General features: G+C 35.6%; 3 protein-coding genes across 5 annotated transcripts; 1 reads left to right on the top strand and 2 right to left on the bottom strand.

Annotated features, from left to right (window-relative positions):
* Positions 1 to 804: 804 nt before the first annotated feature.
* Positions 805 to 1,799, bottom strand: LOC122342636 (protein PERCC1). Its single transcript, XM_043236605.1, has one exon. It carries the CDS (start codon positions 1,797 to 1,799, stop codon positions 1,035 to 1,037), a length of 765 nt encoding a protein of 254 aa, XP_043092540.1. The 3' UTR covers positions 805 to 1,034.
* A 3,524-nt stretch (positions 1,800 to 5,323) lies between these two features.
* Positions 5,324 to 14,660, top strand: pgap6 (post-glycosylphosphatidylinositol attachment to proteins 6). Of its 2 annotated transcripts, XM_043242572.1 has the most exons (13): positions 5,324 to 5,484; positions 5,729 to 5,906; positions 7,081 to 7,291; positions 7,398 to 7,522; positions 8,488 to 8,750; positions 8,843 to 9,171; positions 9,896 to 9,989; positions 10,077 to 10,194; positions 10,295 to 10,434; positions 10,515 to 10,693; positions 11,092 to 11,238; positions 12,207 to 12,323; positions 12,495 to 14,660. In XM_043242572.1, the coding sequence occupies exons 1-13, from the start codon at positions 5,424 to 5,426 to the stop codon at positions 12,786 to 12,788; spliced, it is 2,256 nt and encodes a 751-aa protein (XP_043098507.1). In that variant the 5' UTR covers positions 5,324 to 5,423; the 3' UTR covers positions 12,789 to 14,660. The 2 variants fall into 2 exon arrangements, with proteins under 2 accessions (XP_043098507.1, XP_043098516.1); XM_043242581.1 differs by lacking the exons at positions 5,729 to 5,906; positions 7,081 to 7,291 and having other exon boundaries at positions 5,334 to 5,484.
* Positions 14,661 to 15,057: 397 nt separating this feature from the next.
* Positions 15,058 to 25,707, bottom strand: rgs11 (regulator of G protein signaling 11). 2 transcript variants are annotated; one of them, XM_043251225.1, is made up of 17 exons: positions 25,574 to 25,707; positions 24,697 to 24,793; positions 23,688 to 23,738; positions 22,446 to 22,552; positions 22,304 to 22,355; positions 22,113 to 22,171; positions 21,958 to 22,034; positions 20,928 to 21,009; positions 19,168 to 19,233; positions 18,829 to 18,852; positions 18,469 to 18,530; positions 18,096 to 18,209; positions 17,875 to 17,990; positions 16,904 to 16,991; positions 16,513 to 16,651; positions 15,621 to 15,703; positions 15,058 to 15,538 (listed from the first exon to the last, which is right to left on the bottom strand). In XM_043251225.1, the coding sequence occupies exons 1-17, from the start codon at positions 25,634 to 25,636 to the stop codon at positions 15,403 to 15,405; spliced, it is 1,416 nt and encodes a 471-aa protein (XP_043107160.1). In that variant the 5' UTR covers positions 25,637 to 25,707; the 3' UTR covers positions 15,058 to 15,402. The 2 variants fall into 2 exon arrangements, with proteins under 2 accessions (XP_043107160.1, XP_043107167.1); XM_043251232.1 differs by lacking the exon at positions 25,574 to 25,707 and adding an exon at positions 23,070 to 23,216 and having other exon boundaries at positions 24,697 to 24,777.
* Between the last annotated feature and the right edge of the window lie 481 nt (positions 25,708 to 26,188).

Genomic DNA, 26,188 nt, shown 5'->3' with positions numbered 1-26,188 from the left:
GTTTATGGATATGTAACGTGTGAGGAGTTGAATCTGGAGTTGGTGCAGCAATGTAATACCAGTGTACGACCGTGGTAACTCCTCAGGACCTGTTCACCCAAAAATGAAAATTCTGTCAATTACTCACTCTAAAGTAGTTCCAAACCTGTATGAATTTGAGCCTGAACCAGGCTGTTTTGGGTCACCGTTGAGTTCCATAGTATTTATTTTTTCCTGCGATGGAATCAACAGTAACCGAAAAACCCTGGTTGCAAACTTTCTTTAAAATATCTTCCTTCGTGTTCGGCAGAACAAAGAAATTCATTCAGGTTTGGAACTACTTGATGGTGAGTAAATGATGACAGAATTTTCATTTTTGGGTGAATTATTCCTTTAATATAAAGTGTAACGTTCTGGACACCAACCACAATTCAAATGTAAAGCTTACTGGCCGCAGCTGTGTCTTTTCCAAAAAGTGCTGTCAGTCCTGTTACATGTTAAAATATGTATTAAAAAAAGTTTTTTCCTACGTGATCTTCGTTTTAGTTGATGATCTTATCCCTAATTGGAGCTGAGCAATTTTATTTGGGTTCAGTTGTTTATATTGTGATTATTACCCAACTATATATAATTTCTTACTAATTTCTGCCTTGTAATTTGTCATCGCTGTGTGAGGAATTAGAAGCATTATTGATCACAAATAGGGTGTTTTAATAATACTTAGTTACATACATTTTTTATAGCAAAATAATGATCTTTTTATACATAAAAACTCATTTGAGAGTAAGAATGATTGAGAAAATGCTGTAAGGAGTAGTATTTTAAATGAAAAACAAAAGCTGAATACCGAATGCACTCCCAGAAGTTAATTATTAAAATAACATGCATTTAAAACAATAAAAAATGAAAACAAATGAGAACCGACCACGCAAAAATAGGACTCGTGCAGATACAATGCCTTGTGCAGATATTTTACTAAAAAACAAGACTTAGAACAAGAAAAGCAGAACAAATTATATTTTGATGATATTTTGCAGTGTAGAAGACTATGATGATTATGAAAGTGGATAATCGCAGTTGAATTCGTTGGGATTCTCTCTGTCCATGGCCCAGTGAGCAAGTAAATCACTGAAGTCTGGTGTGCTCGAGCTACTGAGAGTCCCTGAGATACTGGAGCTGGCCATGGCGCAAACGCTGGGGTTACAGAACATGCTCAGTGAGGTGCTGATGTTACTGGAGCACTCTGATGTGTTGACCATGCTGAGCGAGTTCTCTTGTGTGCCTGCATCACTCAACACATCAAGCTGATGTGCAAAAGGCTCTGTCCAGAAGCTGATCGGCAGGCGGCGCTGGTTCATGGGTAAACCCCGTCCTTTCCTTTGAGCGTCTTGAAAGAGCTCTGCAAGCGGCCCGAGTGACTCAGGCTCCTCCGCCTGGCCTGATGATGCTACTTTGATGAAGTCAGCGTAGTATCGCTGTCGGCCCCCGACTTTTGGACATGGTCTCTCTTCGTAGATGTCACAGGCGTCTGGGTCTTGGCTTTGGCCGAAGTAGCGCTGGACATCGCTGCTGATGAGTTCAGCGAAGCGCAGGAGCTGATTGGTCATCTCAGCGTTATTGGGGCACGAATCGAAGCTCCACGGCTCTCCCTCGTGAGACTCACCGGCTACTGCATCCTCGTCCTCCTCCAGACTGTCGTCTCTCAGCTCCTCTTCATATTCCTCTTCGGTCTCCTCCTCATCCTCAGCCGGAAAGAAGCAGGGAGGGAAGGGTTTCACCAGACCCAGGTTACTCAGCGTCCTGATAACACTTGCTGCCATCCTATTAAAAAAAAATTACATACATAAAAATACACCAAATTGGGAAAAAATCTGTCAAGAGGAAAGGGCAGGATCTCAGTAATAATGTGGTTGATACAGATTTCCCCTGACAAATATGTATGTATGAATGTATTTGATAATGTTTTATTATTATTATATTGTATATATTTTTTTTAAATTTAAAAATGCAGCTTTACGTTTAATAAATTGTGCAAAGTCACTGATTTAAATATGAATGAAGGAAAATAAGTAAAAAAAATTTTTTTAATTTTAATTAATTACTTTTTAAATAAAAAATGTAAATTAAAAAAGTAAATAAAAAATGTTTTGGACAATAATATTTTTATTACATTTAAAAGATTATAAGTGTGACAAATTACCATGGTTATGTGACTGAAAAAATATAAGAAAGAAAGAAAGAAAGAAAGAAAGAAAGAAAGAAAGAAAGAAAGAAAGAAAGAAAGAAAGAAAGAAAGAATTTTTATTTTAATGCTTGTTGTTTTCTGTAAAAATATTTTGCACAGTACATATTTTACAACTTATGTTTTATTAAATGTGACAACTTAGCTAAAAGAAAAAAAAACATAGCCTAAAAGAAAGAAGAAAAGAAAGAAAAAGCCATTAAAGTTTGGTACTAGAACATGTTAAAACGTGAATCTCTCTTACCGTGTGTGTGTGTGTGTGTGATGCTCGGTGGATGTCGCTCGTGAAGTCGTGCTGTCCGTTTCGCGTTATGGATAATTAGCGGTTTGCTCATTTATACCCATCGCTCGTGGGGAGTCTGTTTTCTGAGCAAATATTTAGGCGCGCGTCTGTAATTGTGTCCTGCTCAAACAGAGCGTGAGTTTGTCTGGGCTCCCAGCAACCGGAGAGACGAACGGAAACTGGCGCGCGCGGCGGCCGCTTCGCTTGCCGGGGGACGCTCGAGTGTCCGTTCACCGCAGCGCGGCTGACTCACAGCTGTTATCGTGTGCTGGTGGCCACTTAAGCGTGAACCTAAAAAGGCGTGAAATCGCATCTTACGCCGTTTTGACTTTTGAATGAGCCCCTTTATAAAACTCCATTAAAAAGACAAGCAAGCTAAATGACGCCCATTTTGCTCCTTTGATCTGTCTGAGGTGCTTCTGACCTTATAAACTATGGGTAAGGTTTACAAACACGCGACAGTCAAGTGTGGTTTCTTCAAACTCAAATAGAAGAAAAGAAAAAAAAATGTAGGCTAACTTAAATATAAGTTCTAGAAGAGACCGGGGCTAGTTGTCACAGTGTATCTAACTGTCAGAAAGGCATGTCAGAGTTATGAATTAGACAAATGTGTTGTCTCTAGCATTACAAATAAGGTAAGTAACGTAATCATTACTTTTTTTCAAGTGACTAGTAAAGTAATGCATTACTTTTTCATTTACAAGAAATTATCTGAGTTAACTGATTTGCTGTCTCCATTTTGAGACAAATCAGAAGTGTTTATCAGTGTTTTTGCTGCTGATCTTTGTTGATCCTGTATAACCATATTAATAAGCAGAACTGTACAGACATGAATTTACTTTTCCTTCAGCATAGGTTTATTCACTTACACTTTTTTTTTTTACATTTACATTTGCAGTCAAGCCCTGCTCATATTTAAAAAGTAAAAAAAAAAAAAAAAAAAAAAAAAAAATATATATATATATATATATATATATAATTAGCATTTGTAAACTACAATAAAATTTAAATGAAATGTAAATGTGTTTACTAATTACAAAATATAAAATTGTATAAAAAAGTGCATTTATGAATTAAGTCTAAAATGTAAAACCCCAAAAATAAATACACCACATTCAAAATGTTTTGTACACTGGAGGAATATACTGTAATAGTAGCAGCTTAACGTCTGTGTGTGTGTGTAACATTAAAGATTAGAAGAAGAGTATGTGTGTGTGTGTGTGTGTGTGTGTGAGTGTGTGCTCAGCGTGAGTGAATATGAGCTGGACGAAGGGCAATAGAAGAACTAATGACCAGCAGCGGAGAGCATAGCATCTGGACTAACATATGTCAGAGAACAAGAACACTTAAGTGCAGCTTCAGGTTGGTCAGACAGTATATAATGGCTTAACCACCCGTCAGCCACATGATTACAAGATTTAGTACTGTCCTTCTGTTATTTTTTTCAAAAAATAAATTGCTGGTTTAATAACACAAAAATCACATATATTCCATTATTTTAGAAGATCATGTAGTTTATGTTCAAGAGTAGGTTAAGGAATACGTATCGCAATATTATTGAAGATTAAGTTTATTTTATAAATGTTATATAGCTTATACAATTTTTTGGGGGGGTCTTAACCAGTAGATGACACTGTTGCTGTTTTCATAAATTTTTACTGCTCACTATGACCATAAATTTGGTGGATGAGAGTTGCAGTATATAATAAAAATAATAATAATAAATTAACAAACAAGAGGTTGCGGCAGTTTGGCCAAAATCTTACGTATCCTGTCTCATTTATCCATATTTTTTTATTTAAATTCAAATTATATATGTATATAAAATGTTGCAACGATATTGTTAGAATAGTAAAATATTTTCCATTTGAAGCAATCTTTGTCACCCCACTTTAGAAAAAGATGCTTCAAAAGTGGGACAGCATGTTGTGACTAATGTGGGACAGTCATTCTATGTTATTTAACTATCAAAATTGTGCATTAAGAAAGTTTAATACCCTACATGTCATTTTGTTATTTTTTGAACTATAACATAGTAATATTACTTATTTTAAGGCCCTGATTCAAACTTAAGAGACTAGAGGACAATGGAATCCTGGACCACAATGTGTCCACGACTGGCCAGAGCTGCTTATTTCTGTAATAAAAGTTTTTACCATTACATTTGTTTAATACAATCTTTTATAAAAAAAAAACTTTAAAAGTTTTAAAGTAAAAGTATATTCCAAAATCTGCATCTTTGTTTGTGAAATTATTTTGCTATCTTTATTATTATTATTGTCATGTTTGGCCTTTCTTAACCAGCAGATGACACTGTTGCTGTTTGTATGAATTCTCACTGCTCACTGTAACCACAAATCTGGTGAATGGTAGTTGCATTATAACCACAATAATAACAATAAACAAGTAAACAAAACTTCAATTTGGCTGAAAGCGTGAATATGACTCATTTAACAATATTTTCATTTGTTTATTATTTAGTTTTATTCCAAACAGTTTGATCACAAAGTAAATAAATTAAATACTATGTAAATAAAATTGACATCTTTTTTTTTTTTTTTAAATAAATTGAATCCAATCATGAATATTAATCAGCTCCTGATGACGTTTCTCGGCCACCATTCTAAAGCGTCCCGCAGGAAACCCAGAGTTATCTCATGAATATTAAGAAGGGTATTAGGAGTTCATGAATATTAATCAACCAGAACTGGCGCCCGATTGGCCTTTTGAGAGAACGACACGAACCCTGAGTAATATTCATGAGCCGATCCTTCAACAGCGGAGAAGAGGAAGTTCTGCATACGTATGAGGCCGACGTCCAGTATTTCTGTTTTGAACCAGGAAGTAACGTGTTACAACAGCCCGTAGACATCTGAAGAACACTACGATGGGCTGACTGAGGAGAGCCTAGACAGCATTATGGAAAAGTATTTTGTACCGTGCCTTCTACTACATGTTATCGCTGGCTGTTTTGCCGACGGTGAGTATTTGGAAGTGTTTTTGCAGTATTCACCAGTCGCTTTTGATCGGCGTTAACCAAATGCCCCCAATTAGGTATGACAGTTTTAGTCGTTTAGCTAATCGGAAGCGTACCTGTGTTTATAGAGTGTTTCTATATAAATACTTCACATGCAAGTTTGAGGCGAATAAAAAGATCTCTCTTATTGTGATTGTTTACATCTGACGCCATCGTGACGTCACGCTCTGTCCCCCCCCCCCACCAGATCTCACTTACTTGAACGGGTTCAACTCTAAAACGCCTCAGAGATTGTCCAAATACAGCTGGTTCGGTAATGCCCGGCTCCATCACTTCATAGTACCGGAAGATGCGGTGCTCGTGCGGTGGCTGCTCACGGTCTCTCGGGGATCCGGACTGAACTGTGGTAACCAAAACATCACTGTGTATGTACGGTCACATTATGACAGCAAACAGAGGTGTTTGAATAATTCATGAAAGTGCTTTCGGTATTGAATTAATCTTTTGAAAGCTTTGCCTCGAAAACGGGGTTTCCCTTCAAAAATCATGCTTCTAGGTAAAAGTTTGGGTGCATTTAATGGAGAACTTGCCATTATGCAACACTGTGATGAAATGAAGGAGATTTACAGGGTTTTATAGTTGTAATAATAGCTGTAGTTGCTATGGTATTTTGGCAGAAATTATGTTACTGTGGTAACCCATTTGAAAATTGTTCATTATTCATTACGGTTCATTACGGTTTATACATTTCAAGTTGATTAAAGTACATCCTTTTTATTTTCTAAATGCATGTTACATATCTTATTGTGCAAAGAATGCATGTTTCACTTTTTGTTTTAAACATCGTAATATATAATTAAAATGCCACAACTACATTGTGGAGAAAATGGAAGACCGGTGATGTATGCAGGACATCTTCAGTCTTTTTGCCTGCTTGAACCTCTTCCCTACTAGCTTGCTTTCACCTGTGTCTACTTTGAGTGCAACATCAAAATCCAATCAGACACAGATACATAGAACCAATTCCTCGCCCCACTTTCTTTTTTTTTTCGTGATGCATGTCATGTACGCCTGTTACTTCCATTTAATTCCGACTTTAATGTTTTTGTTTTCACAGGTTTAGTTAATTATATATAATTATGTTTTCATTTGCCGATGCATCCAAGAAGGATCTCCTTGGAGGTCTTTCTTAGAGATCACTTCTTGGAGACCGTATACAGAAGGCAAATTCTCATGAGAACTTTTTAGCTGAGAAGCACAAGATTATGCGTCGTGCATCAATACCAGGACCCTGCTTAAAAATGCTTGGAAACATGCAAAACTATTAAAGAGCATGCGCAGAGGTCAAAAATAAAATTGTCTGTATAGTAATATTCTAAAAGCAGATAAAATGCACCAACAAATTACAGAACCATCAACAAACCATTTCATAATGGATTTATCCCTAAGTTGCACCATAGATTCATCATGGAAGATGTACTGTGCACTATAACAGTTGGGTTTAAAAGTAGTTTAGTAGCAACTAAATGACAAACTAGTAATTTGTTTTTAATAGCTTCACTTAACAGTGACTTTTGTCCATCGTATGTAAATACACAGGCACTTTAGGGCAGGAGCGCCCCCGGTTATCAACCCTATAGAAACAGCCTTTCCAAACTCCACATCAGTGTCTCTTGCTCACAATTTGACGCTGACCATTCCCAGCGGACAGAGCGGCAATGTGACGCTGTTTAATGTGACCCATCCCAAGCCTGGAGACTGGTTCCTTGCTGCTCACCTGCCCAAGGATGAAGGGAAGATAGAGCAGCAGGTGCACGCACTAATTTTAAAATGTATTTTATACCTGGGATGCAAAAGCTACTAGCAATGTGTAAATGTAAATGTGTCATCGTTTGTTGCTTTCTGTTTTATTTTAGGGACTGCCGTCATGCTCATATTTATTTCAGGCGCAGATGTTTTCAAGGAGAGCTGCTGACCTGCCTATCTTGCAGCACAACATTCCACTCTCTCAGACGCTAACTACAACTCCAGCTCTGTTTAAGTATGAAATATGTTCATGTGGTTGTATTAAGTAGAATAAGTTGCTTGTTGTTTTTATATATATATCGAACGTTTTTGAACTGTAATCATTTTTATGTTTTTTTAAATCATTTTATTCTGCTCACAAAGCCTGCCTCGATAATGCAGATTGATAATACAGCAAAAACAGTAATATTGTGGGATATTTTTACTGTTTAAAATAACTATTTGAGTGTATTTTAAAATGGAATTTATTCCTGTGATCAAAGCTAAATTTTCATCATCATTACTCCCAGTCTTCAGTGTCACATGATATTTCAGAAATCAATCTTACATGCTGATTTGCTGTTCAAGGAACATTTTTCCAACATTTTCAATTATTAAGTTTTTTTTCTTTGATGAACAGAAAGATTCAAAAGTCAGCATTTATCTGATGTAAAAAAACTTTTGGTGAAATTATGCATTATATGATTCAAAAGCTTGGATTCACTATAATTTTTTGGGGTAAAGAAATGATAGACATTAATACTTTCATTTGGCAAGGATGCTTTAAATGAATTAAAAGCGATGATAAAGGCATGTTTTCAATTTCAGATGAATGCTGTTTTTTCTGAACGTTCTGTTCATCAAAGTCACCTGAAAAAAATCCACTCAGCTGTTTTCAACATAATAATAAAAAATGTTTTTTGAGCAGCAAATCAAAATAGAATAATTTCGGAAGAATTATGTGACTGGAGTAATGATCCTAAAAATTAAACTTTTTAAAATCACACAAATAAATAAAATGTATTAAAAACAAATTTTAAATAGCAAGTTTAAAATAGATAGAGACAAGTATTTGCTGTACTTTGGATCAAATAAATGCAGCTTGGTGAGCAGAAGAGACGCCTTTGCAAAAATCATTGAAAATCGTACTGTTCAGAAACATTTGACTGCATATGTACGAATGTATGTATAAAAAAAATATTTTGTACCTTTTCTGTTTAGGGTCTTTGTTCCAGAGTTCTCCTCCAGGATGGATGTTTTCATTTTGAACTGTTCTGTTAAGCTGGGAAACGATTGTGGGCTGTCAATCACTGTTGGCTCCAACACCTTGAAGCAGGGCTCAGAGGTGAAGCAGAACTGTTCAGGGTTAGAGAGCTGTTCCGCTTCGGTCTTCATTCCCCCGTGGAACAGCTGGCTGATGGTTACGCTTGAGAGTAGTCAACCAAACGCTACCATATCTTTCAGCATCTCTGCCAACGTCACAGGTTTGTTTTGATTAATCTACCGCTTAATTTTTTTTTGCAAGTTATTGCTTGATTCTTAAATGTCTTTCTCTCATCTTCTCTCATGCACACAGTGGGATGTAAACCTTTGAGCGTCTCTTCAGATTTCAACACCTCAGCCTTCATTCGTACAATCATTGCTCCCCAAAGCAACAGCTCAGGTGGCCTCAGTAACACATCTGTTTCCATGAGAGACCAACCGGGCGTCCGTGCTAACAGCTCTGAGCCAGTGTGCATGAGAAGCCCTTCAGTGTTCAGAGAAGATCAGGATGTGCTATCACTACGCTTCATAGTTTCCAGCAGCAACCTAACCGTGACCTCAGACCTTCCCACTGTGCTCACCCTTGAGCACTCTCCTGGTGACAGTGGCGGCACGTTTGTTGTACAGCTCAACTTAAACACTGTAAGAATATAATATAATATAATATGAGATGATATAATATAATATTATTTTTAGAGAGATTTTAAAAGGATTTTGAAGCAAGCCTTTTGTGCTCACCAAGGCAGTGTTTTTTCAGAAATATAAAGGAAAAAAAAACATTAAAACTGTGAAATATTATTATGATGGATGTAATTTATTTATGTTATGGCAAAACTTAATTTTTTAGCAACCATTACTCCAGTCATCAATATTAAAAATCATTCAGATATAATGATTTGGTGCTCAAGAAACGTTTCTTATTTCTTATTGATTTTGAAAACTGTTGGGCTGCTTTAACATTTTAGTGAAAACTAGTGGAATGTTAGTGGAATATATATATTTTTCAGGGTTCTTTTGATTAATATAAAACTTAAAAAGAACAGTGTTTTTTTTTTTTTGTTTTTTTAAAGAATACTTTAAACATTATAAGTATCTCTGCTCACTTTCGGCTACATTTTTTATTTGTATCATTTATACTTCTGTTTAAAGTTTTAAAACATTTTAATATATAAAAACACATCCTCTCGTGGCTTATTTTATTTGAGCGCAGCATATTCCCCACAACCACTGTGAAATCAATATTGAATTGTGACCCAGTTACTGTAGTAAGTTTATATTATATTAGGTATATTGAATTTGTGTATTTTTATTCATATTATGTTGTAGTATAGATTTAACATTTTATATTCTTGTGTTTGTGGCATAGAGTTCTCTGGCTGGCGCATTTGCTCGTGTCAAAGCATGTCTCACACCTTCTGCTCCGGTACTTCGTGTCAACCAAAGCCAGACGTGTTCTACAGGTTAGACACATTAACATTTGTGCAATTTATGATTACTATTCTCTTCATGTCACGTTTTAAGCTCTCTACGTATATGTTTGCATGTAGGGCTAATGCAGGGCTATTCTCTGAGCGTGAGCAGCAGCGAATCGCAAGCATTGTTGAGGATTCCGTTTCCAGACGGAGCAGTGTGGTACCTCAGCCTCCAGACCGTGTGCAATGACAGGTCGGTTTTTGTGCACAAGCACACACAGTAAGACAGACCTGACTGCACACATTCCTAAAGCACCCTCTGAGCATTACTTGCTCCTGTGTTGTCCTTCCAGTGTCGACTGCAGGAACGCATCTGCTATAGTGAGTGCGTCTGTGAGTGTGAGCGCGTGCATTGATGACTGTGGGCCGTATGGAGAGTGCAGACTGCTACGCACACACAGCTATCTCTATGGCGCGTGTGTGTGCAAAGCAGGTAAACAAACACACAAGCAAAATACTGGCCGTAAATCTTTAATTAAAGCTACTGAGTTTGTTACTGCTTGCTGTGGACAGGTTGGCAGGGATGGGGCTGTACGGACGGAACGACTGCACAGTCATACTCTCGGCAGATGGCTGCTGCCCTGCTCCTCACCCTCAGTAACTTTTTCTTCATCCCACCCATCGTCGTAGCACTTTACAGAGGCTATCACGTCGAGGCCGCCATCTACTTCTTCACCATGTTTTTCTCCACGGTATGCATTTATCTGTCTGTCTGTCTCTATCTATCTGTCTGTTGAACTCTCTGTCTGTCTAACTGTTTATCTATCTATCTATCTATCTATCTATCTATCTATCTATCTATCTATCTATCTATCTATCTATCTATCTATCTATCTGTCTGTCTGTCTGTCTGTCTATCTATCTGTCTATCTGTCTGTCTATCTATCTATCTGTCTATCTATCTATCTGTCTGTCTGTTCATTTATCTGTCTGTCTATCTATCTGTCTATCTGTCTGTCTATCTATCTATCTGTCTATCTATCTATCTGTCTGTCTGTTCATTTATCTGTCTGTCTATCTGTCTGGCTCTGTCTGTCTGTCTATCTACACATTGCATATTTTGTATTCATAACGATTGTGTCTTTTGCAGTTTTATCATGCTTGTGACCAGCCCGGGGTGACTGTGATGTGCATTATGGACTATGACACTCTCCAGTTCTGTGATTTCCTGGGTTCTGTTGTGTCAGTGTGGGTGACCATTGTGTGCATGGCACGGCTCCAGGATCCAGTAAAATACGTAAGCACTATATCATTCTGCATATTTTTTTTATTTTAATCAAAAATGGCCATTGTCTTTGTTAACAATGTGAGTCACGGTAGATGTGTTGGAGCCTCGTCGTTGGTGGAAGGGGTTAACCAGCATCTCTAATAACTAAAGATTGATTGTCGTTGGTTTTATGACTATTTTTGATCAAGTGTGAAATTTTATAATTACAACCTGCCAGCAGCAGAGTGGAACTGAAACTGCTGTATGGTGACATTAAATGGTACCCTTGTGCTGACATGTGCATTCATGAAAGTGTCAAATGTCTTTATCACCTTGGAAAATGGGCCTTAAATGGCACCACAATTAGACCTACCTATTCTTTAAAGGGAATGTTGTGATGTTGCATACCAAGGATACTTTGAAACAATTCAAACCGCATGCCAGTAAAACTTTTTTCACTTTACAGGTATTATGTATAACTTTATAATCATGTTATTATGTATAGAAATTAGAAGATTAAGTTGTTAACTAATCAATAAACATAGCTTCTTTATAGTATATGTTAAACCTCCCTTTTAGTCAAGGATTCTTGCATGAAAGTTTTTCTCATCAATTTTCATTTTCTCTTCAACTTTAGAATAAAATATTAGACTTCAGTAAACGCCCCTAAACTATTAAATGTTTCTTATTATGAATAGAATGTGGGCCATCTATTGTTAATGTTCTCGTGCTTCTGATGTCAGATTTCAGTTAGTTTCTGCAGAAAAGTTTCAGTAGATTTGTCTTTCTAGACTGGGAAGGAAGTTTTTGGTTCTAAAACTACATTTGACAATAAAAAGATGTTTTTTAAAGAATAATTAAACGTTAAATTGAAATACGACCCCTGTACATGCATATGCTAAACATTTCAATGAGTAATAATTTCCTGTTCAATCATTTGCTACTAATGTATGTGGTGCGTGTCAGTTTTAATAGCTTATAATGTTCTTATATTGCAGTTATTGTTTATGGCGGGCACTCTCGTCATTTCTATGGCGATGCAGTTGGACCGCAGGGGGCTATGGAACCTTTTAGGTCCTGTACTGTTTGCTTTGGTCATTATGGTCACTTCCTGGGTGAGTTAGACTTTTCCATTACTCCAAAAGTAAAAATCATTATTTCCACAAAATATTAAGCTGCATACTACCGTAAAGTTATAATAATTGTTTCTACAACAACAAATCTGCATGTAAAATGATTTCTGTAACAATGAGCAGTTTTGAATTACTTCTTGTGTTACCTGACAGGTTTATCGAGGAGTGAAGCGGCGTCAATGCTACCCTCCAATGTGGCGCCGCTGGGTGCTGTTCCTGCTTCCGGGCATCGTGTCTGCATTGATCGGAGTGTGTGTGTACGTCTTCGCTCAGACCGACAGCAACTACTACTACACTCATTCTATATGGCATGTCATGGTGGCCACGAGCGTGGTCTTCCTCTTACCACCCCGTGAGAAACACGTTCCCCCCTGGGGCTGGACCAACAAAATCTGTAGCTACAGCAGGTGTAAAAATGAAAAAGTGGAGCTTTACACCGTCACTTAAATACACTACTATTGATATTTGCACAAAATGAATTTTCATGTTTTACAAACATTAGTGATTAGCTTTACAAAACACTTCAAGCTTTATCTGAAATTACTGTGCACACACTAATAACCACTTAAAGGAATAGTTTACCCAAAAATGTCATTTTTACTGTCATGAACTAAATCAGTGGAACACAACAGGAGACAATTCTTGACAATTCATACTGATCACATCAATCAAGTGAAGATTATCAGTAAATAACGACTTATTTTGTTCAGTTTCTCACACAAAGCTAATTTATGACTCCAAAAGGTTTGTAATATAATGCATTAGTCACTATGTTTATGGTACGTTTTGCTGAACAAAAGCTTCTCCTTTTGTGTTTCATGGAAAGAAAATGTATTGCTTACCGGTTTGAATGACATGAGAGCGAGTAAATAATGCCATGATTTTAATTTTTGAATGAACTATTCCTTTAAGCAGGATACTTTTACACTATGACTTTACAAATGAGTGGTTGCACAGAGAACAACAGCAATGTCAATCATTTATGAATGCAAAAGGCAAATTAGTGAATGTCACTTGACCCAGTTTACTCCAAGAAGCACTATTGTGATTTCTAAAAATCAGTTTATTACACTGCATTTGTCAAGTCCTTTGTGGACAATGTAAATGTTTTTTTAAATCTCTTGAGAAAAACACTAGGATTATTCAGCACTTTATTTCAGTTGATTTACATTAAGAGGTAGCACTACACTGAATCTGCACCCACAGAACGGGGATTGTTTCTGCAGAATTTATTCTTGTTTTTAAATAGCACGTTTACTATAATTAAATCCTTCACAGAAATCTGGAGGTTTTCTTTCAAAATCAGCACAGGAAAAAAATAGCAGATCCTGTCATCACCAGAGAGGACTATTGACCGTGTCTCTGAACAATTGTTTGCTTACACCGGAGACCAGGTGCAATAGTTCCTCGTTTAATAGCCAAAATAGTTTTACGCTATTATTTATACCACTGTCAGGAATGTACAAGAAATTACCTCCCTTCTTCCTCCCTAAAAGCCTTGGAATTTATCTTGAGATGTTGCTCTTACGTTTCAGAGGGGAAGAACTTCTTAAGCTCGCTTGTGTTTGCCAGTATGTGAAATTATGCTTGTGTGAATGGCTGTGTCTGCTTAATAGGTTAAAGGTGTGTGTGTTTGTAACGGGTATCCGACGTATGATGACCTGATGTATTTAAGATGATCTGTATTGGTCGAGGCTTTTACATAGATATGCATAATACTGTCTTTCTGAACCCTCAGGCCAGTTTAAACTTGAAAAGGCATCTGTGGACGTTCTTAAGATTTAAATTTACACAGCAGCTATCCTTTAAAGATCAAATGTATGTAAATCAGTGTCACTGGTTTCCATTTAACGGGATTCATCTCTTTTTTCCAGAGTAAAGTGTTAATTAGGGTTGGAAATGATACAGATGTTTTACAATGTTTTATATTCATTTTGTATTGGAATTGATATCGAAAAGAAACATGAGCTTGACTAAGATATAATAGTGTCGTTTGTAAATCTGTCAATCCCGGACACTTTTCTTCTTTCTTATGGGATTTAGTTTTGGTTTAATATTGCTTATCATGACAATCCTCGTTTTTCTTTGTGTCCATTGGTAGGCCTTGTAAATTGCACAAATATGCACTTGCGTTCGGGGTCGGGAATGAGGCAGTGCAGTCGCAGAGATCATGTTTAATTTCATGTTTAATGTCGAAGTTTCTTCTTTGTTGTTTTTAGTAGTTTTTTTTTAATTTGATTCCTGTCTCCTTTTCCTAAAATGATCTGTAATCAATATGCCAATGAATGGAGAAATAAATAATTCCATGATTATTTAAAACTGGCTATTTTCTTTTTTGAGCGATTAAAGGAACAGTTCACCCAAAAAATAAAATTACACCATATTTTACTCACTCCATCACAGTTTTTTTTTTTTTTTTTTTTTTTTTTTTTTAAAGGCATCCTGGTACTTGACAATGCTTTTGGGATTTTATGTTGATACCATTTATACTGACATTTTTTTATAAGGATCGTATGCTGGATAGATAGAGATTAAAGTTAAATTAAATTTACTGTAAATTTAAAATCTAAATTTAAATTTACTGTACAGATTTACAAATTTACTACAGATGTACCCATTCCATCCTGTCCATTTAAGTATTCACTGTAGCACTGTTATATTATGCGATGCTAATATATGTAAAAACAAAAAAAACGATAGTACATTTATAGCAGAAAGGAACATTTTATTATCAAATAAATACATTAAAAACATGACAAATGTGTGAAAAAGGCAAGTGACATAAACGCCATCCATGGAACAGGTGAAAGCTGATAATGTATCTGAAGTCTTACGGCATTATTGCTACGTCATAAATAGTGTCTTTAAAATGGATGGAAAGCTGTATTTCTACGTATCATATAGAGAAATGTGAACAGTGGAATCAAGCACTCTCATTAAATAATGACCTTTAGTTATATTCTGAAATATCTGCTTTGTAGAGCACAACGGGAAGCAACGCAGATGCCACTTACAACTGTGTTAGGTAATATAACAGCACAAAAAAAAGCAGTGTGCGTGTTTAAAGCCGGGATGCCGTTCCAGAATTGTTTTTGACAGCGTTAGAGTTCTTTGCCTTCCCATCATCCTCTGCTGTTTGGGTGGCGAGGGCAGGCGAGGGGCTGGAGTGACGCTGACGACGCATGAACGGGAAAACACTGGACATACACACAGAAAAACACAGATAAGACATCTTTTCTTCCGCAAGCCAAGCAATATAGACGTGTCTTAGGCTTTTACCTTTTCTTAGTCTCCTGTGGTACTATAGCTCTGGCTAATAAGTTCTTGTACAGTTCAGATTTGAGATAACGAGGGTAAGAATCCTACAAAGAAACACAAAAGACATTTGTTGAACACTGACAGGATCTTTTCACATATTTTTAACATTCATATTATGATTTTATTAAAAGAAATGAATGGTTTTGTTCAGCAAGTACGCATTCAACTGATCAAAATGAACGCAATATTTTTTTTAACACAATTAAAAATCTGTATTTTAACTAGTGCTCTCAAACTAATAATTGTGATTTTAATTGCATCCAAAATAAAGATTCTTGTTTTCATAATATATGAGTGTATATATAAATACAAATACATGCATGTATTTATTTAAGAAAAAAATATTTATTATAAATTTATATTAATATAAATATATAAAATGTACCATATATACACAAATATTTTCAAAATTATATATTGTATGTGTGCTGATTTATATATACCTAAAAAAACTAAGTACACAAATATAGATTTTGTCAACAAAGACTCAAATAAGAGCTGCCTAATGATTAACCATAAACTGTTATTTGAACTTTTTAGTCAAGAATCCTGAAAAAATGTATCACGTTTTCCTAAAATAACTATACAGCACATAAGCATGATTTCTGAAGGGCCATGTGACACTAAAGACCGAAGTAATGATGCTGAATGTTCAACTTTGACATCACTGGAATAAATTACTTTAAATATAAAATTAAATTGTAATAGTATTTCACACTATTGTTGTACTTACTGTATTTTTGACCAAATAAATGTAGCATTGACATGCACCAAACTTCTTTCCGATGCTTAACGGCAAAGTACTATATATTTTTGCGCATTTAGCATTTGATCAACGAGGTGAACATTATACCTTTTTCATGAGGAAGTAAATGTGCATTTGAGCATCATCCAAGACAAAACGGTGGGGACGCTTGAGTCCTTCCAGGGTCTTTTCCATGGTCTTGCTGTCAATATTCACCCAGCGGCTTGCACCAGGAGCCAGGAACTGCCTGATAGATTATAATGGAGATCAGTTACAAGGTTCAACAAAACAAATCACAAACTAGAGGTGTTGAGAAACTTGATTAAGTACATACAGTGCAGTACATACTTACTGAATTATTATAGCATATAGGGTTTTTTGTGATAGCAAAGCAAATATTTTTCGGAAAACATGGTACATTTTCTTATGAATAAAAAGTTAAAGAACCTTATAAATGTTTTTTTTATGTTGTTGCATGTATAAAACATTAAGGTCATACTTGTAAACCTCATCCACTTTCTCTGGGATTTTTGCAGTCTCGCCGTGACGAACGTCTTCACAGGCCTGCCAGAAACACAAGTTCTCCGCTGATAACACGAGAGAAACCAAGAAGGGGAACGAGAGAGAAACACAGAGAAAAGGGGACAAAAGAAGATAATGAGAAGGAAGGGATGAGAGAGAGGAACACGAAAACTTGTTACATTATTCATATATACAGAGTGTGCAGAAGGATAAAAATGGAATCTATTAAAGCTCCAAAAGTACAGAAGAGAACGACAGTTTTGGGACGCTCCTCAGAACTAGGTTAAAATGAAAGAGGTTTATATAAAGAGAGATTTAAACTAAAAAAAATACTGCAAAAGTACCACAGCGGTGCAAAATTCCATGTTATTTATTTATATAAATTCCATTTATACATGGAGATTATTATTTAGTATCAGAGAACAGCTGATAGTCATTTAATGTGGCCAATATACGACCATACCAAATCCTTTTTAAATGTCTGACATGCATTTTAAAATATTTAATTAAGCTTTTTTGACACAGTAACTAAATGATTCATCAGATTCATTTAGATGAACAGATTTCAATTACCCTGTATATTTATTATAATTAACACTTGTCTAAAATAGCTTAAGTAATGCAACTATAATTGGAAATAACAAAAAATATTTTGCTCACTGTTGTTTAGCTTTGTTTTTTCACACTGTTATTCTATACAACCCAAACAGATGGCGCCATTTATTAGCAAAACAAATGAATTTGACCAAAACCGATTAAGCATTTGTCAAATTAATTATTTCCCTACATTTATTCAGTATTTACTACACTATATACTGTATCTATGTAATAATTTACTACTATCTTGTGCTATTACTGCACCATGAAACCAACACAGTACCGTTCATCCGGTTTATAATTACAATATACGACTATATATAGTGTATTTGTATCTGTGCATGGGTATACCGCTGAATTCTTTCTCCAAATAAGTGAGAAACTCTTTTCTTCCCATTGAGTCGTTGAGCAGCTCCATGAAGCTGAAGCTCCAGCGCTCCACACGCAGTTTAGTCGGCACAGTCACTCTATTCCAGCAAGACACAGACAAGCAGAACATTTACTGACCTTCAGACACAACAACAGTGTACTTTAGTGTAAAATGATTATTAATGTGTAATCCTGCCGCTCACGTTTCAGAATTCATGTTCCAAAACATGATATCATCTGTGATCCAGGGGTTGCTGGGAAGACATCCTTGCATTATGGGGTCGTGGGGCTGGTACTGCTCACAGTACTTAACATAACTGCGCGAGCACACACACACACACGACGCTATCACAAAGGGTTATGGTAAGAGTTCTTTTTAAAAGATACTTTTAGGACAGTCCATTAGCTCTAGCCTGGAGACTAGATTTCAGCAGAGTACACACATGCACACACACCCACACACACACATACACACGCACACACGCACACACGCACACACGCACACACACACACACACACACACACACACACACACACACACACACACACACACACACACACACACACACAGAGTACCTCTCAAGGCAAATGGAGGACTTTACACGATTCCTTGCCAGGCTTATCCTGTTATGTTCAATCTAAAGTTGTTTCCAATAAAAACAGAAAAGCAAGTATAACTGTAAGTAAATATGTTAATATTTCAGAGTATAGTATGTGCTGCATAAGAAAAAAGAAATATGTATAGTCATCTAATTATTCTTTTTGAAATAAATATTATTACAGATATTGGAATCATGTCGTTTTAAAGCTTTTCTCAATTTTCTTGCATATATGCTATTTATAAACGCATAAAATCATCATAATTATTATCATTTAATGTACATAAATAATACATATCTATTAATAGGGCAAACACCTGCCCTTCAAATCGCTTACCTCTTTTTTGTAGAATTCTGCATTCTTTTCTGAAATTTTCAAATGACAAAATATCATCAAAAAAGATCAGCTATCCTAAAAAGTTGCTATTAAAACTACACTTTCTCATCTTTTAATGGAATGAAATGACGGCAGGAAATGAGGCAGTGTTTTAGAGATTACTTACTTGAATAAGGATGCATGATACAAAAAACAGAAATAAAGAGAAAAAAGCTGTAGATGATGCTTGAACATGAATGTTCGTTGATATATTTTTGAAACGTGTGTGTGTGTGTGTGTGTGTGGATTATGTGTTGTTGTGCATGTGGTTAGTTGTGTTGTGGTGGTCAGTTCACTGACCAGCTGCACTCGTGTGTTCATGGTTCTTCTCTCCGGTCCATGATCTATACTGTCCAGCATACCAGGCTGAAAATGAGGTCATAAGGAGATTTATAGATCAAGGAAAAATACGATTTTTATTATGAAATGCATGGGCCAAGCTCTTAGAAATGTGATATCTGTATTCATGTTGGTACAGTATGTTTTCCATGTTACAAAAGATTTGACTCCAAAATGCCAATTGGTGTAAAAATAAAATAATAATAATAATAATAATATTAATCTTCAGTTTTCACAAAAGTATTTTAATCACGTATTTCTTAATTATAAATACACATTTTATGGTTATGTTTACATACAAGCCTAATCTAACCCTGCTACTTGCTGGACATCAATAAAATTCTTCAATGAATTCATATACTTCAATCTACACTGTAAAATGTTCAAGATTACTGGAACATCATTTACAAGCAGTCTTTCTACTTGAAAACTCCATGTTTGGTTCAGTGTGTTGCTTGTTATTGTTGTGTAATTATTTGTGACAATGATTAGCAATTTCTGATTTTAAAAATTGTTTACATTTTTTTTTCAGCGATTTGTTTCTTTTTTTTTACAATTATAGAAGAAATACACAACCTTCAAATGTTGATGCTCTTTTCACCAGAAGTGATCAAAATATATATTTTACTTAAAATAAAAAAAAATGACTATATGTTTTTCAAAGAAAATATTTACTACTGATATATAACTGTAGACTATTATCTACAGAATGTATAAATATTTTTGAAGCCTTGTATTTACAGGCTTTTAAACTAACCCAAATCCCAGTAATGTCTGGCAGGTGGATTTACTACATTTTCACAGAAACAGAACAGCACACACACACACACACACACACACACACACACACACACACACACACACACACACACACACACACACACACACACACACACACACACACACACACACACACACAGTGACAATACAGGAATGAAATGGTCTCTAAATCCATGCCAGATTAAATCATCAACTGGATTCCTCATCAAAATGGCCTAGTGCAGGAGTAACACACACAAACACACACACACACACACACACACACACACAGAGCCACACATACACTAAAACACACATAGTCACTTAGTAATAGAATATCCTCTTAAGCGCTCAGCCCCAAAAGATGGAACCATTAGAGATATACCACACACACACACACACACACACACACACACACACACACACACAGTCCTTCCAGTTCACTACTATTATTTCACCCATCATGACACTTAAGCTCATGTTAAGCAATGCATATCCTTTGCACTTGTGTGTGTGTGTGTGTGTGTGTGTGTGTTTTAAAGGCACCACTGTGTTCCACTCTATTTCTCCTTTTCTTCTGCCACTATCTGCCCTCCCTTTCTCCAGTTCTCTTGCTCTGTCCCCTTCCCCCTTTTTCCTCTGCTTTGCAATGCTTTTAACTGACTGGCTGAATATTTCATAAGCAGAGTCTGGATACAGACATGAAGGTATGTGCCAGATGGGCACAGATGTTGTCCCTGCTTAAGCATCGTACACTTGCTGATGCATTTGGCATGCTTTGAATTTCTATATCGCATTTCTGAAAGGTGATACGCAGTATTTTACTTGTATTTATTTAATTCATGAACCGACAAATATGACAACCCTGATGGCAGTACTCCAAAAGTCCTTCAATGCCGTGGTGTAAGTATTGCCATGGTGTGTTTTGTCAGTGTTTTGCGTTGGTAGTGTTCGGGACTTACAGGAGGTCTGTTGACCAGCCAGAAAGCTTGTTCCTGACACTCCAGCACGATACGATCTGCTTTTCGACGCTGTTTTGATGCCCTTAAACACAAGAAAACTAGCCTAATGAGGGAAATGTACACAGACGTAAAGAAACTCTAGACAACAACCCTTAGAAAAACATTTATTATTGATTTTTTTTCAACCATCGAAAATATGCTTAATATTTAGTAGGGCATAAAACTTGAGTTTAAAACATTTAGAGCTATATCAATTATTTGTATGCCATGAAGAATTGCTTAAATTGCAAAGGAGTGTAGAATTCTGCTGTTTTCATGCCCTTTTTTGTTGCTGTTATATTATAAATTATTTTCAATTTTCGTCTTAATTTAAATTAAAATATTAGTAATTTTGTTATGGTTTTTTCATTTAATTAGCTTATTTGTAATATGTGTATATGCTTTTTATTAATCAAATTTAATAAATATAATAAAATGATTATAATAACAATTTTTTAAGTATATGAAGGTAAAAAGTGAAAATCAAAAATTTTGTATTAGGTAATGGTTTATTTTCAATTTACTATAATGAAATAATGAATAAAAGTTACAGTAAGATTTGTTAATCTTCTTTAAGATTTTAATTGGCCAAAGTAAAAAAAAATATGCTAATGTTGAGCTAAGTATAGTTTATTTTTTGTTGTTGTGTATATCAAAATATATAGACACTTTCACCTACGAATATTGAAATATTTATTTACATGGCTGTACCTATTGGTAGCATTTACTTGATTTAAAATGATTTACAAATATTTTGTATGAAAACAATATACTAAAATGACAAAAAAAGTGATTTATTTTAGTAATAAGTAGTTATTTTAGTAATAGGTCCATTTTATGCTAGAAAATACTTTTCCATTTATTTTTATACGGTACTATTATAAAGTAGGCAATAGAGGACAACCATGTAATAGGTCGAAGGGAGCATTAAGTGTGTGTGTGTGTGTGTGTGTGTGTGTGTGCATGTTTAGTAATGGAAAAGGATAGTTACCTGAGCTGCTCTCTAGCCTGCATCACAACAAAGTCCCAGGTGTGGTTGATACGTTTATGTAAAGCATTATAGCACTCCTAACAAATACAGAGATTGAGAAATGAACAGATGGCTTTGTGTGTACGCTGTATGGAGTGACCATGTGACCTACATACCTTTTCATACTCAATTAGTTCTCCTTGTTTTCGGATATTCTTCTTAGCCAAGTAGATTGCTAAAACATATATAAATCCATGCATAATGATGCAAATGATCTCCTTATGTATTGAAGCGAATGTATTTTGGTTTGGCAGAACATTTTTGATAAATATTTTTTGGTTTAGAAGCATGGGAAGTTAGATCTCACCATAGTCCAGTTCTGAAGAAGGCCAGCGTGTCGACATCCAGTAATACGGAGTCTGATAAAGACAGATTAATGACGTTTTTGACATTTAGAAGCCACTGGTACGGCATTGGGTTTCATAGAAATATTGTGCACATATAAATACCTGAAAGCGATATGGTGAATCATCAGCTTTTAGAATAAGGTTTCTTGGCTCTTTTAAAGGATAAATGTATCCATACTTTACAAAGAGCTGTCCTACGTGCAATGCCTCTAAATAAAGATGAGACAAATATTCATATACATAATATACAACTGCACAAGTACAAAAAAAAAATTAAAATAATAAAAGATAGAAATGTAAATATTTCTGATACAAGTAAATCTTTTTAAAAATAAATCCAAAGATTTACATTAAAAAACTGATGTGGAATTGTTATTTTGAACACATTTTTACTCAGAAATTGCTAGTAAAATGATTTATTATTTATAGTTTTTTCCATGCACCATACTACATACATCCAATAGTCTTTGTATTATTTAGGTTAATTAGGAAAAGATAATCTGAAGAATTTGGGAGACCAAAAAGTTGAAGCCCGCCATTGACCATTTTTTGTTTTTCATACTATGAAAGTCGATGGGTACCGTCAACAGTTTGGTTACCAACATTCCGCAAAATTCATTTTGCTCTGTTCAGGAAAAGAAAAACCTCATACGGGTTTGGGAGGACTTGAGGGTATATATTTTTTCCTTTAACTAAAACAGTAGTAGATGATTTGAGAATACATACATTTCATCTAGTGGTTGCTTACACAAGGTGTTCCCTCATTGCAGTGCACAGATCTCCCAAACTCTCTGGAGTCTTGTTTATTCCAGACACAGCTGGGTGCAGCATTACTTGTTTATTAGGGCTTTTCTGAACCATGCAGCCTGTTTTCTGAGAGTGTGACATTTGTGCATTTATTATTAAAAATCTCGCACACCACTCTGCTTACATAACATAAAATCTGACTTTAATTTAAAGCGACTTTCATATGCTCCCAATTGTTGTATGTGTGTGTGTGTGTGTGTTTTGAAGTCCCTCTGGACGGCACATGGAGGATAATGTTGTCTCTGGAGAACACTTTATATAAACCGCACACAGGTGACTGGAAAACTCCAAGAAATACACCACAGCAGATAGAATGGAAATTATTACACACGCAGGCTCCGACATGCACGCGCTCTGAAGTCATGCTGGAGCTACAAGGCAGTTTATGAGCACTTTTTAAACTTCATTTTAAACGTATCACTTTCATAAACACACAAATTGTGCTTGTCCATGAAAAAGTTGCTGCCACTTTGCAAATGCAATTCCAATACCGTGTATCAAAGACGAAGAATTGAAATACATAATAATATGTCCTACCTTCATCAGAAATAGAAAACTTCTTAATCAGCCATTCAACAATGTCTACACCTGTATGAAATAGGATATTACTGTCAGCATGAGCACGCTGTATCAGAAAAAAACATTACACAACTTGCTTGCAAATGTGTCTTCTGAAGTAAATGGGTGCCGTTAATGTCTTATAAAGTAAAAAGCTGAACAACGTGGCATTTCTGGCCAAAATAGCCCATAATGTATAATAACGGTTCCTTCAGGGAAAAAGTCAATCTCTCACATCAAAATCCACCAACATATTTGTGTTTAAACTGTTTTCCTTTGTAAGCGGTGACTGATTTGTGCATATGACCTGAAATTAAAAAAAACAAAGAGAGTTTTCTTTTTCTTTATTTTTGGACTGGAGTTGAGCAAATAAGTTATAGATAATGATTTTTTTATCAGCTATTTGGACTCGTATTCTGACGGCACCCATTCACATCAGAGGATGGGCAAGCGATATAACGCAAAATTTCTACAAATTTGATTTGATGAAGAAACGAACTCGTCCAAATCGTGCAAAGCCAGAGGATTCACCCGGAGACTGTCATTTTTGGGTGACCCGTTCCTTTAAGTGTCTCTGTATTTATCTTTAATTTGCTGAAGAAAGTCATTTGTTCATTCGCACGTAACCCGGCGTCCTCTGAGAGGCAAGTGCAGGCGCAAAACATGCACTGTTAGACTAATTAATAGCAAGAAAAATGAGCGCAGAGACCGAAAGCACACACAGGAGTCTAATTTCACTGCGCAAGCTTCCATCGATTCGCTGTCCTCATACGCACTCAAGACTTTCCGAGATACGCACGGATACTCTGCTGTTAAATGCAGACTACTTCTACAGTGGGAAACTATTCTAGCCGTGCCTCAGCTGTCTCTCTAATCGTGCCATAACATGTCAGAGGCTGGAAAATACACCGAACACTCGTGTCCATTTGGGATTATCAGGAGAGAGCGAGTGTTTGATGCGGTCACGGAGAGAAAGAGAGGGACTCACCAGTCATTGCGTGTGGTATGACCGTGATGAGCAGACGCTGGTTGCGCAACTTGATGCCCATATCAGGGTCCTGCATGGATATGATCATGCGCTCCATCTGTATGCGGGCACATGTGAAATATTAGCACTTTTAAATATTCATTTATCACACCACACAAGCACTTGCGAACCGTGCAAAAGTTAACATTGTGAAAAATGCGTAAAGAAATGTGACGTAAAAAGGTACTTCTATAAACAAATAAATAAATGTTACTCTTGAATAAAAAATAAATTAGTATAATAAATAAATTATAATAAGGCTATTTACAATAAAGAGATAAAAAAACAGGACGCACCACGAAATCTTTATTACTGAAGCTAAAAGAATTATTCACTCAAAAATGAAAATTCTGTCGTCGAGTAATTCCAAACCTTTATGAATTTCCCCCAAAACTGCCCTTTTTAAAAAAAAAAAAAAAAAAAAAAAAAAGGTCAGTAAATGATGACAGAATTTTCATTTTTGAGTGTACTATGCCTTTAAACATTATAACAATGTTTACATTCTCATGAAAATGTATCAATTAATAATTGTTAAAAAAAAGCAACAAAAACATTAATGCAATAAACAAGCATAACAGGAATAGTGGGATGATTCGTTGGATTATTTATGTTTAAGAAATCCAGTTATATAAATCAGTTATATAAGTAGCAAATTCACTCTATTTACTCACAAATAAACTTTAGTTTCGTCTCCACCACATTTTCAGTAATGTTCATTTCAATAAAGTCTCTATACCGTGTCTTACAGGCGACAAGGTTTACTAAGCCCTGTTTGGTTTCTGTTCTGCAGCAGATGAATGATTATTAGAGCTAATTGAAAGTCGTTTGTGGGACTTGCCTTGGTCAGACAGGGCATTTGCTGCCGCTGCACTCCGTCCTGACTGAGTGTGTTGATGGTCATGCTGCCGGCCGCTCGTGATCTCTGGATGTGAAGTTGAAGAGAGCAGGATGAGGCTCACACTGAAGCCGGAGAGAGTCTGCTGCTGTCCCGTCACAGAGCCGGCGGGGTGGCGCTAAAACACACTACAAAGTAGCCATAATTAGGAGTAAAATAGCGCCTCCTAGTGTTGATTGATTCAAATGAACCATTCACTAGTAAACTTTTGAAGTGGATCAAAAACTATATATGACTACTATATATAAATTCAATGTAACTGTGGTTTTTTGACTTATTAGACTCATAGGAAAAGTGCTTAAAACTAAAAAAGTTGCTGATTTGAGGAAAATATACATTATGCTAAATAAAATGAAATACATACGAACTTGTATTTTTTTATTTCAGCTATTGAAAACCCCTAATATATATTTATCTTTTTGTATTTAACCTGATGTACTACAGTAACAAAACTAAAAAGACAAAAATAAACAGAAATAATAATAATAATAATAATAATAATAATAATAATAAATATATATATATTTATATATATGTAAATGTATGTGTATATGTGTG

This window comes from Puntigrus tetrazona, chromosome 1, assembly GCF_018831695.1.
Source record: "Puntigrus tetrazona isolate hp1 chromosome 1, ASM1883169v1, whole genome shotgun sequence".
Lineage (NCBI taxonomy): Eukaryota > Metazoa > Chordata > Actinopteri > Cypriniformes > Cyprinidae > Puntigrus > Puntigrus tetrazona.
Note: the sequence above shows the minus strand (reverse complement) of the source record. Positions and strands in the feature narration are given on the sequence as shown.